The sequence below is a fragment of the Poecilia reticulata genome, linkage group LG8 (genome assembly GCF_000633615.1).
Source record: "Poecilia reticulata strain Guanapo linkage group LG8, Guppy_female_1.0+MT, whole genome shotgun sequence".
Classification (NCBI taxonomy): Eukaryota; Metazoa; Chordata; class Actinopteri; order Cyprinodontiformes; family Poeciliidae; genus Poecilia; species Poecilia reticulata.
The window spans coordinates 10461849-10475918 of record NC_024338.1 but is presented as its reverse complement, the minus strand read 5'-3'; the positions used below and the strand labels follow the sequence as shown (position 1 = coordinate 10475918).

Genomic DNA, 14070 nt, shown 5'->3' with positions numbered 1-14070 from the left:
AGTACTTTCTCTACCACTGGTGTTATGTCATGTTTATGACAGTGTCATGTCACACCCCTTCAAATAAAGTGTTACCAAATATATAAATAACAGACTAAAAAAATAAACTAAAAATAAAGAATATTGTAATATTTAATGGCTCTTCTACCAACTATTTTATTTTCTAAATGTTTTTTAAAAAAATCACCATTTTCTATAAATCTGTTTAGATAAGATGTGTATTAAGTGTGATGGCAGCTGGTATACCACATCTGGCTTTGAGAAGTTTGCAGGAAAAGGCTCAAATAAAAAATGGAAAGTCTCCATATTGCACGATGGAAAACCTCTGCAGTTTTGGCTTGAGGTAATTTCTTTTTKTGTGTGTTTTCTGCATTTGTGAAATAATAATAATAATAAATGAAGTTGAAGAAATGTCATTATTTCGAATCACAGACTGGTCTACTGTTCAAGCAGGGATATACAAGGAAAAGAAAAAATCCAGTGAAAGTAAGTGAGCAACACCAGGATTTAACAAAACATCTGTAATGAGGGAACTAAGTTTTATTTATTTATTTCTACCAGAAGTCCATCCTGGAATCAAATACCAAGTTATGGAAATTGGAGAAAGGTTTCGACAAACCTAACAGGACATATGTTCCCAAAAAAGAGTCGGATGAAGAATCTACGGGTRAATCGCCAACAAGAGTTAGAGGTAACAGATGATTCAGGCAGTAATACCAAACAAAAGACAACAGATTGCACAAATTTAGATTAGTAAACTGAGTAGACGAAAGCCAAAGTAAAAACCAAAAACCACTGTTATGCCTTTTCCCCAAAGAGACGACCAAGAAAGGTAGTATTTTCTGCAGAGGTCACCATTCAAGCAAAAATCTAAACACTGGCCTTATACCTGCCACTGAAAATAAGTCTTCCTTTTCAAAAACGYTTCCTTTCAAACATAAATTCCACCAGAGGAGACCGAAACAGCGTCAGGAACACCYGAGGCTTCAAACAGAAGTGCTTTACTTTATGTGGAGTAACTGCTGCTCCGCGTTGTCTCTGAACAGGCTTCATCAGTTCTAGGGAGACTTCAGATGAAGACACATCCGATGAAGAGGCAGAAAATGTCAGCAAGTCAAATGGAGATGAGCGGAACTGTCACGATACCCGATTCCTCCCACCCATCCCTCTGAACTTCGATGACAGTGAGACCACAGGTCAGCCTTAAAAAGGTTTATCAGCCATCTCATATTTCTCTGATAAAAGTTAATATAATCTCTGTTGTTTCCAAAGACGACGAGAAGACCGGTGAAGAACTCGTCGTGACAAAACCAGTTCCGAAGATAAGGAGAATTTGTTCAGAGTCTGACAACTCTGAAGGATCGAGTGCCTCTGAAAATGTAGACCCAATAACTTCTCAATACCTATCGGTAATTGAGGACCACATTTGGGAGCCANTATACCTGCCACTGAAAATAAGTCTTCCTTTTCAAAAACGTTTCCTTTCAAACATAAATTCCACCAGAGGAGACCGAAACAGCGTCAGGAACACCTGAGGCTTCAAACAGAAGTGCTTTACTTTATGTGGAGTAACTGCTGCTCCGCGTTGTCTCTGAACAGGCTTCATCAGTTCTAGGGAGACTTCAGATGAAGACACATCCGATGAAGAGGCAGAAAATGTCAGCAAGTCAAATGGAGATGAGCGGAACTGTCACGATACCCGATTCCCACCCATCCCTCTGAACTTCGATGACAGTGAGACCACAGGTCAGCCTTAAAWAGGTTTATCAGCCATCTCATATTTCTCTGATAAAAGTTAATATAATCTCTGTTGTTTCCAAAGACGACGAGAAGACCGGTGAAGAACTCGTCGTGACAAAACCAGTTCCGAAGATAAGGAGAATTTGTTCAGAGTCTGACAACTCTGAAGGATCGAGTGCCTCTGAAAATGTAGACCCAATAACTTCTCAATACCTATCGGTAATTGAGGACCACATTTGGGAGCCACCAAGTGAGTTCGGAAACCAATATCTGCAGGAACCTTTTATTCAAAAAAAAGAAAAGAAATGAAATGGAAAATTTTCTTTGTACTTAAAGGCATTGATTTTAATGCTCATAGCCCAGATGTAAGCAGCCCTGAACCTGAATCACCAGCAAGATCAGAGTCAAGGTAGGAAGTAACAGCCTCAGTACTCAACAGAGAATCTCTATGGATTTGCACGTCTTTGTGACTATTTCTACGTCTCCCTACAGCAGCCACTCAGCCGCTCAGCACATRAAAAAGGAGGATCAGTCACGGTCAGGGCTGTCTGCTGGCTCCGGGGCCAACACAGCAGACCTGCTTCAACTGAAGAGAGAAAAAATACAGCTTGAGCTGAAAGTTTTAAAAATAAGAGAGGAATATTACAGTTTGAAAGTCAAGGAACTTCAGACAAAATGCGCTCTGAAATGATTTTCTTATTAAATGTTTAATGTAGGGCTGAAGCGAACAATTGTCGCAAATTAAGTCTGTGGGAAACAATGAGGGAGGAGCTAAAGATAACTTWATTCAAAACCACTTCACAAACAAAGTTTGCAGAAAATAAAAYGCGGCTTTAGTAAATTACAGCTGATATTAGCATTTCAATGACTATCTCCATAATTTATGGRAAAAAAAAATAGTGTAGGTAATGACAKAGRATTCAAGCTTAATAGACTTAAAGGAAAMGTTTTTATTATCTTGTAAGAGGAAAAATACAACACAACATCATAATAAACTCATTTAAAACACAAAGACAGCAACTTTTGGTGTAAACATTCGAAGATGAAGCTTATTTTTGTTATGGCTCTGCAAGATCAGGGGTAGCTGATGTGTTAAAAAAAAGAACTTTGAGAGTCAGACGGACATTGTCACTGGTTATTCCTCTCTATCGGTTTGGATGAWGTAATTATGATTTTCTCAAATTTATGGTTACAATAGCCTAAATCTGAAGAAATTACTGCAAGAAGAAATACCCCTAAAATTAGATKACCTAAATTTAACACTCAGTCCACGTTATAATTGGAGCAAATGATTTAATTTCCCCTTGGGATTAATAAAGTACTTTTGAAATTGAATTTGAAATCTCAGCCTCGTTCAAGATTAATTTTGTGACAAATGGCATTAAACATGATTCAAGTCACCCAAACAGTTTTCAGCAACTTTGGCGGTGAACAAAATGTAGTTGATGTGTCGTCTTCATTCCAAATTAATCAGATTTTTCTGGTTCAGCCCAAATAGAAAGTCAAAAATGGATAATTGGCTTGTAGCAAATGAATTATTGACCAATCAAATCAACCGGCTGAAATTAATATCTGTATATTGAAAACAAATTCTAGATCGGGTGTCGGTGACAGTGAGCCCGATCCACCGGGGCAGATCTAGTCAGTCTAATTCTATTCATCATGTTTTATTTATTTTACGTTGTGTTTAGAGTTCCTAATTGCACTTTCTGAACTATTTGAAAAAAGSTTTGTTGCGGTTTATTTTTACATGTTTTACTCAGGTGGTCAACCTGTTGTTTTTGTTCATTTCAGTTATTRTTTATGTTCTACTCCTAACTGCACTGACTCAACAAATTAAAGTTGTTGTTTTTACATGTTTGACCAAGCTTGTGAAGTTATTGGTGCATTTAAGTGTGCTGTACCAGAGCAGAGTTGTCAAGTTAATACCATTATGTCTGTGACAGTTTAAATTAATGCAGCATTTTCTTTCTGTATCAAATTATCGACCAATACTAAACATTCGATATCTGTATCGGTGTCTCAAGTGAAAAAAGTGGATCGGTGCGTCCCCAGAATCAACTGATGTTTCTGTTGCACCTTTGATTGATGATAGTCTTATTTCCTTACAAATGAAATCCAAAAATTGGAAACCAGACTCAGGTAAGTATTGGAAATKTAACTCCAGTATTCTGAAGCACCTGTTGCCAAAGAGAGAGAGAATGAAATAAATAAAAATGAAACATAGAGGACTCTGAAGAATTAAATAGCCCAATTTTTAGGGAATTTCTCAAATAATTCAGAAAATCAATTTTCTGTTTCATTCAGTAGACAAAAAARAATTTCAGGAAAAACTAGATATTTTTATTGTATTTGTTACATATAATGTAACAAATCTAAACTTTCTGTAAGAGACAAACAATGTATATCCAAAGGGTATTATTATTATTATTATTATTATTATTATTGTTGTTGTTGTTGTTGTTGTTGTTGTTGTTGTTGTTGTTGTTGTTGTTGTTGTTGTTGTTGTTGTTGTTGTTGTTTTTAAAGAAACCAGCAAGGAATGTGAGCAGGAGAATTGTTTAGAAAATGAATCTTGAAAATGACTTAACATAGTAAAACTAGAGTAACTGTGAATATTTTGTATTAAACAACTGTTTTTCTTATTAAAATACAGTGCATAAGTAAACAATTTGATGGGGTGTGAATAAGACTGACATGACGCTGTCATTATCATATGTGATAATCATGATAGGTCTTATGTCATGATTATGACAGGTGTTTTGTCATAATCATGACATAACACTGTCATAATCATAAAACCTGTCATAATCATGTCATAATCATGACATAACATAATTATGACATGTTATGTCATAATCATGAATATAAATATATAGTTATATTTATATTCATAAATACATGACTGTTGTCATATAAAGACTCCTTCGTGTTCATAACAGGTGTTATGAACACACAACGTGTTCATAACACCTTATGTTATAAACATAAGGTTATAAACATGCTATAAACATAAGGTGTTATGAACACATAACACCTTATGTTCATAAAATAAGGTGTTATGAACACCTAATGTTCATAACACCTTATGTTAWGAACATAAGGTGTTATGAACACACAAGGTGTTTATGTTCATAACATAAGGCATCATGAACATAAAACACCTTGTGTGTTCATAACACCTGTTATGAACACACAAGGTGTTCATAACCTTGTGTTCTGTTATGAACACAAGGTGTTCATAACACCTTGTGTTATGAACCCGTATTATGAATACGGGTTCATAACCTGTCATAACAGGTTATGAACCTGTTATGAACCTGTGTTCAGGTTCATAACACCTGTTATGAACGTGTTATGAACCCGTATTCATAATACTTGTTATGAACACAGGTTCATAACAGGTGTTCATAACACAGGTATTCATAACACCTGTGTTATGAATACCTGTGTTCATAACAGGTGTTATGAACACACCTTGTGTGTTCATAACAGGTGTTATGAACCTGTGTTCAAGTTCATAACACCTGTTATGAAGCTGAACACAGGTTCATAACACCTGTTATGAAGCTGAACACAGGTTCATAACACCTGTGTTATGAACAGGTGTTCATAACACAGGTGTTATGAACACCTTGTGTGTTATGAACACACAAGGTGTTCATAACACACCTTGTGTGTTCATAAGGTGTTCATAACACCTTATGTGTTCATAACACATAAGGTGTTATGAACACCTTATGCTCATAACACCTGTTTATGAACAGGAAGTCTTTATGAATATATGACTGTTGTCATGAAGTGTMATTTGATAAATAACGTCACTTTTAATGCAAAGTTGGCATTTTTAATGGACTTTTAATGCAACCTTTTGAGCAACTTTGCATTAAAACTGTCATTATTTACCAAATGGCCCTACATGACATCAGTCATAGACATTTATAATGACTCCTTCATGTTCATGACAGGTGTTATGTCATGTTTATGACAGCGTCATGTCAGTCTTATTCACACCACATTGAATAAAATGTTACAGAAAAAATATATTTCTTTAAAGTTTTTTTTTTTTTTTTTTAATTGCTCAAAGTTGGAAAGGTGGCCGACAATGCTGCGTTAAAGTTCCTCCAAAAACTCCCTCTAATCCTAAATCCTGCATGAAAAACACAAACACAGTCTGGCACACACACAACAGATTCATTTTGCTTCRTTAATCTGTTACATTCCCTTCAGTGGCATTTAGAGACCACTAACGTGAATGGGGACATGTGGGATAAACCTGGCTCTCCCAGGGAAACCCACACCAACAACTATGTGTTGGATGTTTTTTTTTTTTTTTTGGAAGATGCAGATGTTTCACAAGTTGCAAGTTTCGAAACATCTGCATGTTTCAAAACATGCAGATGTTTTGAAACATGCAGATGTTTTGAAACATGGGTTGCAGGTTCTCATAATTTCACCGAACCTGCAACGCATCAGACGTGGAAAAGGTTAGTTAGGGAAGGGAGGGGGATGTGTGGGAATTGTACTGTAATGCGATTATAATGATAAGTGTTGGAAATTATGTGCAAAATGTGCGAATGATGTGTGAATTTGCGCCAACAGATTTGACAGCACCATGGAAGCTTCATAGTGGGATTGTGTCTGTGTTCCCTTGTTGGCTCTGTGTGATTCTCTCTCTCTCTTCTTCATTTTCTTCTTTATGGCAGGAAACATGTCTTCCAGGCGTTTTTGCACATTTTCCAACTTGATCTTTTCATCAGCAAGCTTGTTTCGTTCTGCTTGGTGTTTCGCCTCGGAGATTTCTTTTTCCTTCTCCAGTTTTCTGCAGCTGTCCTTGAGGTTGTCCATGCTGACGATGACGTAATCCAAGAACTTAAGCCTTTTCAGAAAATTCATATCTACATTCATCATGGCTCCAAGGTGCGCTAGAGGATAATCAAAACCCTGGATCAGTTTCTGCCAGTCCTCGTACTTGTCCCACAGCTTATCCCGCCTCTCTGTCGTGGAATTCCTAATTGTCTTAACTTGGTCCTTAAAGTTCTCGATGTTTCTGGATAACGTGATGAGGCATTCCTGATTCTTCGTGACTCTTTCAACTTGCTTGTCGATCAACCTGAGTGCTTGGAATATATTGAAAATGGTCGTTTCTGCTTTATCCTTTGACGTTTTGCTGTCTGCGTCGTAACTCTTTGACGACCTCCTTCCCGCGTGGGCTTTCTCATCTGACTCTGGACTGGACAAATGTCGTCCCGGCGTGCTGATGTCGTCCATGCTTTTGGCCCTTCTTGCTTTGCTCTTTTGCTTCATCTCTGTGGTTGGACCTAAAGACTTTGAATCATGGCGGTCTGTGGTCTTAGATTTTCTCTGTCGGGATTGCCGTCTCTCATCTGAATTAAAATTGACCGGTTGCATTCCTGGCTTGTCGGTGTCCTCCCAAAATTTGACGTCTTTCTTCCTTTGTTTTGTCTGATCCAAAGTTTTGGATCCCCTGACTTTGTGCTTCATCTTCCCATTTGCATCGAAACTGTCCCGATACCATCCCGGCATGCTGGTTTCCTCCAAACTTTTGACTTCTCTCTCTTTTGTYTTTTTGTGTTTTGTCTGTTCAGTCTTATCATAAGTGTCGAGATTCATGGCTACACTCTTCGATTTCCTCCGTTGGTATTGCTTTTTACCGTTTAAATTGCTCTCCTCCACTTTTCTCCCTTTGTTCTTGTGAGATGTCTGTCCAGACCGATCCAAATTTTTGAGTTCTACGTCTCTGCTGTTTCGTTTCAAGTGTTGGGAATGTCTTCTCTCCTTTGGAACAACATTTGTTTCATTCGTTTCTGCGTTGCTGGTTTCCGTAGAAGTTGAGCTTTCTTTTTGACCCATGTTTTTCCGTCTKCTTGTGTTGAATTAGCGGCTTCTGTTCAGCAGTGGTCTCTGGTTCAATGACTTCTGCACTGTGCCTCTGTTACAAAAGGCATTGCAGATTCTGGCAATGACATCATCTCTTACATCACTGTCAAATCAAAGCAAGGGAATGGCATCAAGGGAATGACATCATCGGTCACGTTCCACTCAGGCAACTGTAAACTAYACAAAAAAAGAACATAACCCTGCCCTTCAAAATAAAATCTGTTTAATGGCCAATGACCACATAAGTTCTGCACAGGYTGTTGATATGAATAAACATGTGCTGCAAAAAAACAAAGTTAAACCATCATCTAAAAACCTGTCTAAACAGTAGGGGAAAAACGTTCAATACCGAAAAGCTAACGGWGTTGCTAACATTGGTATGTTTCACCCACAATAGATATGCACGTATTACATAAAACATCAAGTGTTTCTTTTGTTTTAAATTTTTCTTTTGAAAATTGTAGGGCATACAAAAACATTGGCTGTTGACCAGCAGATTTACAAAGTACCAGGGGTGACTTAAAACATCCATAGAAATGATTAGGGCTGCACAGTGGCGCAGTTGGTAGAGCTGTTGCCTTGCAGCAAGAAGGTTCTGGGTTCAATTCCCGGCCTGGGGTCTTTCTGCATGGAGTTTGCATGTTCTCCCTGTGCATGCATGGGTTTTCTCCGGGTACTCCGGTTTCCTCCCACAGTCCAAAAACATGACTGTTAGGTTAATTGGCCTCTCTAAATTGTCCCTAGGTGTGAGTGTGTGTGCACTCACTTCTTCCTGTGAGTGTGTGTGCATGGTTGTGTGTCTCTGTGTTGCCCTGCGACAGACTGGCGACCTGTCCAGAGTGAACCCCGCCTCTCGCCCGGAACGTTAGCTGGAGATGGGCACCAGCAACCCTCCYGACCCCACTGAGGGACAAGGATGAAAGAAAATGGATGGATGGAGAAATGATTAATCTTGAACCTGTCGAAAATATTCGTTGCATAAACAGCTTTCTTGGGGATATATTTGACATTTGAGTCATAAATAAGAAATTCTTGGAGGAAACATGCAACGTTTGGTTTGGAGTTCGTCTATTTGGCTTTACAAATCACGTGTTTCGTGTAAYACATCAATACCACGTTGTCAATAAAGTTTCGAGAAMGCCAAAACAACGTCATCGACGTAGCAGCGTAACGTAGCAGTGCGTTCAGCACGCGCGCGTGTCTTTTGAATGCAGCAGTCAACACAGCTTCAACCACGAGAGGCGTTTTCACTCCTGTGTTTTCAGGTGAGAGGACGCAGCGGACTGAGCGAGGCCTGTAATTTTCCTCCGCCGTAGCGTGGACGTAAAAAAGTGGACGTGGTTTSCAGGTTAGGATGATGTTATTCCGTTAAACTTGCTGCAAACAGATGTAGTTACACGCACAGTTCTTTCTTGTTCGTTAATTGCTGGGATGCTAGCCGTGTCGCAGGGCAGATTACTGGAGCAGAATCTGCACGAAACTAATATTTCTTGTTCAGCATCTGGGAAAAACATGGAATTTTCCAGGCGTGTGAGCAAGTGTGAAACAACAAATGTCAAAAACATGTGYCWTTCGAAGCGGTTTCCTCCATTTCAATTGTCCAACGTAATGTAAAATGTCGGAAAATATTGGTAGATTTTCCTAAATAATGGTTTAAACTCCCAGAGGGCGTTTCACAATTCTGCTATATTGAAATTTCAACCGCGAATCCTGCTTGTTTATCTAACGTGAGAACGAGAAAAATCACAGCTCTGATTGAGATAACAGTCATTTTATCCGAAGACATAATTAAGACTATCTGACAGCGATTAAGGTCTGAAACTGAATCAAAATCTAATTGTGCTCATCTTAACTTTAAAATCGGTGAATTATCAGTAATTCTGGGCAGTTGTGATCACTTTCATTTGTATCTATGAACTTAAAAACTGGGGATATTCAACTTGTGAGAAATGTTTGGCATGAACCAAAACTTCACTCATGACTAAGGTGTTTTTTTTGTGTGTGTTTTTTTTTAGTTTTCCCAGACTTCTTCCTGAAATAGTTTCTTTACATCCGACGCCAAGGCGGAATATCGTTTGGCAAGAAAATATGTCGAAGAGAAAAAGGCCTTTGCTGAAATCCTGTTGTGTGCAAGAGGAAGCGGAAGAGAAATCTGGGGACAAAAAGTTTGGCTTAAGGCAAGCAAGAGCTAAATCTTTTAATGCGTACAGTAACCAAAGTGATGGGAAGAAGAAGATTAAAGACAATGGCACTACAAAGCAAAATGGTGAGTTTTATTTCAGTGTAGGTGTTATATTTTGTCTTTAACTTTTTTTWWTTKKTTTKGGRKWAAAMMAAAMMAAAAAAAAGCCCTACCACGCATTCACAGTGTAATTATTTCACAGTTAATACACATKTTTAATGTTCTGACAATGAATGTAGAAATAAACTGTTGTGTCATTTGTGGCTTTTGTCCTCCTAGGAATCTGGTTTGTGACTTGTGAAAACAAAGAGGGAGTTATGGATATAGAGAAGCTGAAAAAAGGTGAGAAAAAGAAGCGATACAAACACGCAATTACATTTTTTTTTTCAAAATAATATGTATGAAATTGTAGAAGAATATCAGTGCGACTAGGAGTGGGTGCCGTTTGTGATGTTACACAGCCAAATATTAGCAGCAATAATTTGGGTTATTTGGCCTGTCACAGTTCCGWAGTAAATGCGTAGTTAGCAAGCCAAATATTTTGTTTTGTAGTGAGCTAGCTAAATATTTAGGTATGCAGTTGGCAAGTCAAATATTTAGCTATGTCGTTAGCAGGCTAAATATTTAACAATGTAGTTAGCAAGCTAAATATCTCGTTATGTAGTTAGCAAGATAGTACCAAACTTATCATTTATTTCGCAGGCTAAATATTTAAATTAAATTTGAATATCCATCCATCCATTATTTAAACACACTGTGAGTGGGCCTGGTGTCTACCACGATCTATATAATCTATGATTTTGGTCTGATTTTAGGTGAGAATTGCATAGAGTTTCAGGGCCTGTGGTTTACCCCCCCTGCCTTTGAGGAGTTCGCAGGAAGAGGAGCGTGCAAAAAATGGAAAAACAGCATATGCCATGAAGGAAAACCTCTGACCCACTGGTTTGCGGTAATTCCTGTTTTTTTYYCCTGTTTYGTCAACTTAAATCGATAAAGTCTTAAACAAAAGTTGATCAACATGTGTTTGATCTTACAGAAAGGTATTCTGTCCACAACTGGATATCAAAGAAGAGGAGCTGAGCCTATGAGGGTATTGTAGCTACACTTAGCATTAGCGAAACGATTTATTCAGTAATTGTGTTTATTCTGAGTTTAACTCATTCCTAATTCGTACAACAGAATGTTAAAGATTCATCGAAAAAAATGGAAAACAAGCCAACAAAAAGCATCCTCAAGTTCCAGGGATGTAAGCGCAGTAAATATAAGAGATCTTCCTCCTTGGTGACCCAGAAAAGCATCTCTCCAGGAGGGTTGACCCCCTCAGCAGAGGCAGCAGCAGTACAGCCTGTACAGGATCCTCAGSGAGGTCATAGTAAAGATGACCACCACCAGTCAGACAGTGACAAGTTTCTGAAGAGAGGCCAAAGAAATGGGGATGATCCGGATGAGAGAAATGATGACCACCGTATAAACTCAGGAGACGCTGAGGATGAAAATAAAACGGCCAACGGGGATGTGCCTGCTGATGCTGATTACCCCGACAACCGCGGCGACGCCAGAGGTGACGTTTCCTCAGARTGTAAAAGAGCTCAATATGATGAAATCAATAAAGGAAAAACTATTTAGGGAAACAAAATACYGTTAAATTACATTGACGTTTGCTGTCRTGTGTTAAAATATGAAATAATTTATACTTCTGAATGTTTCTTGTGTTTTGCAGAACGTCCTGAGGACTCAGACGCTGCCAAAGCMGAGGAGCAGGAGATGAAGAAGAAAAACAAAGCGATCATCAGAAGGCTTTCAGAGGTACAGACAGTAGGCCGCATGCAGATTGTTTAAATGCAAATTTCGTTTCAAACACATTTTTATATGTTTGAAACAAACAGACAAAAAGTTTGCAGTTGACCATCAAATCGATTGGAAACAGGGAAGTTGCTCTGTGAAGAAAATAAAACTGAGGGGAACAAAATAGCGAGAGTGACCTCAGTGAGTCAGAGGTTTACATACATCATGGTGGCAGCATGTCGGAGTAGCTCTGATTCGTCCTTGCTGCTGACTTTTGTTCTGAATTTTGGTTRATTTTTTTGTTTGTTGGTTTTTTTTACATTCCCTCGGCTCACGGCTCATTCTGTGTTTATTTACAGAGGTCGAGATCCTGTAGGGCGAAACGGCGTTCAAAAGGTTTGTGAGTGACTCAAGTAACTTCTCAAATCCTCTTCATTTAAACAAAGTAAGTATTTTATTGTGCTGCTTGTGAGCAGTTAGCTGGTGTGAGCCTTTGGAGGACAACGCTCAGGTTGAGGAGACTGAAGGCGTCGCGGCCGTCGCTGAAGGAAACGACTTGAGCAACGAGAACCTCGGTGCCTCTGCGGAGCTCGTCGTTAGTAGCAACGGTGACAGGACCGGTAAGGCTCTGTTAGTTAAAGCAATGCTTTCATGACTCTTTTTGAAAATATTTATGTTGATTTATTATATTTTGGCATTGCTTAAGATGAGAAAGGTGCAGTGTTGGAGACGAGGTCACCGCAACGTGCAGAGATGACCTCAAGTCCACTTGYCAAGAACCAAAAAAGTGACCCAATGTGTGAGTTCAGAGACTATTTAGATCRGTAATTATTTTTTTCAAGCAGCAGAAACCTTTATTGGATTGTTTTTTGGTTACTTAGCAGGTCTTTCTGATGCACCTGCAAACCTGCTGCTTCCGTTTGTTAACAAAGAGGTTAATGAGAAGGACGAAGATGAAGCCAAACCGGATCATGACGGAGCAGAATTAGAAAGGTCAGAGACATGGTAAGATGAGAYGCATTAATTCAGTCAGCAAAGAATGCAAATATACCAAACAATTTATTTATTTTTTTCCTCCTGGAAGCATCAGAGTCTCTGACTGTCCGAATGTCTCAGAGAAGATGGAGGACGGAGCTTCAGACGGCTCCAACGTGGATGCAATGGATGTCGATCAGCTGAAGAAGGAAAAATTAAAGATGCAGCTTAAAGTTTTAAAATTACAAGAGGAATATTACACACTGAAGCTAAATAACTTAAAATAATGACGAGAAAGATTTTGGTGTCAACATTGTAAATGACTAGTTAGCTTTCTTTTTCTTTTTTACATTTTACTAGATAATTGGATTTAGCGAGGATTTTGGAAATTGGCGCACAAACCAAAARTTTTATCAATTCAGATTTTAGATTCAAAATGTGGCTATTTTATCCTTTTTACAACTTTTCTTTTTAAACGTGTTCCACGTTGTACATCACTAATTTCCTTGTCAKAAAATGTCATAATTGAAAGTTGCCAAGGAGATGAGACAGAAAGTAGCAATGATAAAGTTTTAAATTTACAGTGAAGTGGARGAAGTGAGAAGAACTGAGCAGCTTAGAAACGTATCTAACCGGTACCCCACAGTKAAATTTAAAAGCCCTCTGTGGTTTGCCCCGTCTACCTGTAATTCACCCTGCCGGTGAGCAACTCTTTGTTATAAAATCTGTAAWTTAAAACACTAATATTTTATCTGCATGCATTCAAGTTAGATGTAATTTCTGCTCCGGTTCTGACCGACATYATTACTTTGACGACCAAAAAAGTTGGTCTCTCATTTCTCCAAACAGCTCTGCAGCGTTTGATTAAGCCTCACTTTTCTTCATATAATCAGTTTGTGTTTTACTAATGATGGTTTAAATACTTATAGTTTTATTGTTATTAAAATCTTTTACGCCGTTTCACAACTTAAACTCTGTTCACTTCGACGTCTTAACATGGCTCACATTCGAACATGGGTTAAGAAAATATTSAGTGATTTTCATTTACAGATTGAAAAGTATTTCTTTTTCTAATTCCCAAACATGATTACCAGAAGGTCACCTCTGAAGGTCGCCTTTCAAGGTCAAGGTGTTATTATTATTATTATTAGTAACTATAAGTGCAAAACTAGCAACCAATCCTGGAAATGTGAAATTTCTAATCAGTTTATCTTACAGATTTGACAGAGGTGTTTTCAAATACCATAGTTACAAACTTACATTTCATGCTTTCAGCTGTTTTGACTACATTTTGCATTTGGTGCTTTTCCTAAGAAAGTCTCTGTTTCTTAGTATACATGTCAAATGCTGCTGTATTAAGGTCTGTCTCAAGTTTTCTACCAAGTTTTCTTTTTGCTATATTAAACAATTAACCAAACKTCCTGTTCCTGTTTTATTCATTTTCTGCAACGACACCTGAAGCACACAAGTAGTGACTGATGATGCGT

At 38.2% G+C, this 14070-nt stretch overlaps 2 protein-coding genes and 1 long non-coding RNA gene across 6 annotated transcripts in view; all 3 read left to right on the top strand.

The window, feature by feature from the left end:
- LOC103468600 (uncharacterized) overlaps positions 1–1535 on the top strand; it is a 6759-nt gene extending 5224 nt beyond the window's left edge. The window contains exons 2-6 of the mRNA XM_008415762.1: positions 210–343; positions 433–486; positions 562–667; positions 1047–1196; positions 1273–1535. Coding sequence (XP_008413984.1) covers positions 210–343; positions 433–486; positions 562–667; positions 1047–1196; positions 1273–1535 — 707 coding nt within the window. The remainder of the gene's footprint in view (positions 1–209; positions 344–432; positions 487–561; positions 668–1046; positions 1197–1272) is intronic.
- A 169-nt stretch (positions 1536–1704) lies between these two features.
- LOC103468555 (uncharacterized) lies at positions 1705–4146 on the top strand. The gene is made up of 4 exons (XR_534231.1): positions 1705–1746; positions 1823–1990; positions 2077–2149; positions 2233–4146. It is a non-coding gene; the product is annotated as an uncharacterized LOC103468555 (long non-coding RNA).
- A 1647-nt stretch (positions 4147–5793) lies between these two features.
- On the top strand, positions 5794–14000 carry LOC103468556 (uncharacterized). 4 transcript variants are annotated; one of them, XM_008415683.2, is made up of 12 exons: positions 5794–6227; positions 9657–9907; positions 10103–10165; positions 10639–10772; positions 10860–10913; positions 11003–11384; positions 11544–11629; positions 11968–12004; positions 12085–12228; positions 12315–12407; positions 12493–12613; positions 12693–14000. In XM_008415683.2, exons 1-12 carry the CDS (start codon positions 6004–6006, stop codon positions 12868–12870), a joined length of 1767 nt encoding a protein of 588 aa, XP_008413905.1. In that variant the 5' UTR covers positions 5794–6003; the 3' UTR covers positions 12871–14000. The 4 variants fall into 4 exon arrangements, with proteins under 4 accessions (XP_008413905.1, XP_008413904.1, XP_008413907.1 ...); XM_008415682.2 differs by having other exon boundaries at positions 12490–12613; XM_008415685.2 differs by lacking the exon at positions 5794–6227 and adding an exon at positions 8801–8906 and having other exon boundaries at positions 12490–12613.
- The last annotated feature ends 70 nt before the right edge of the window (positions 14001–14070 follow it).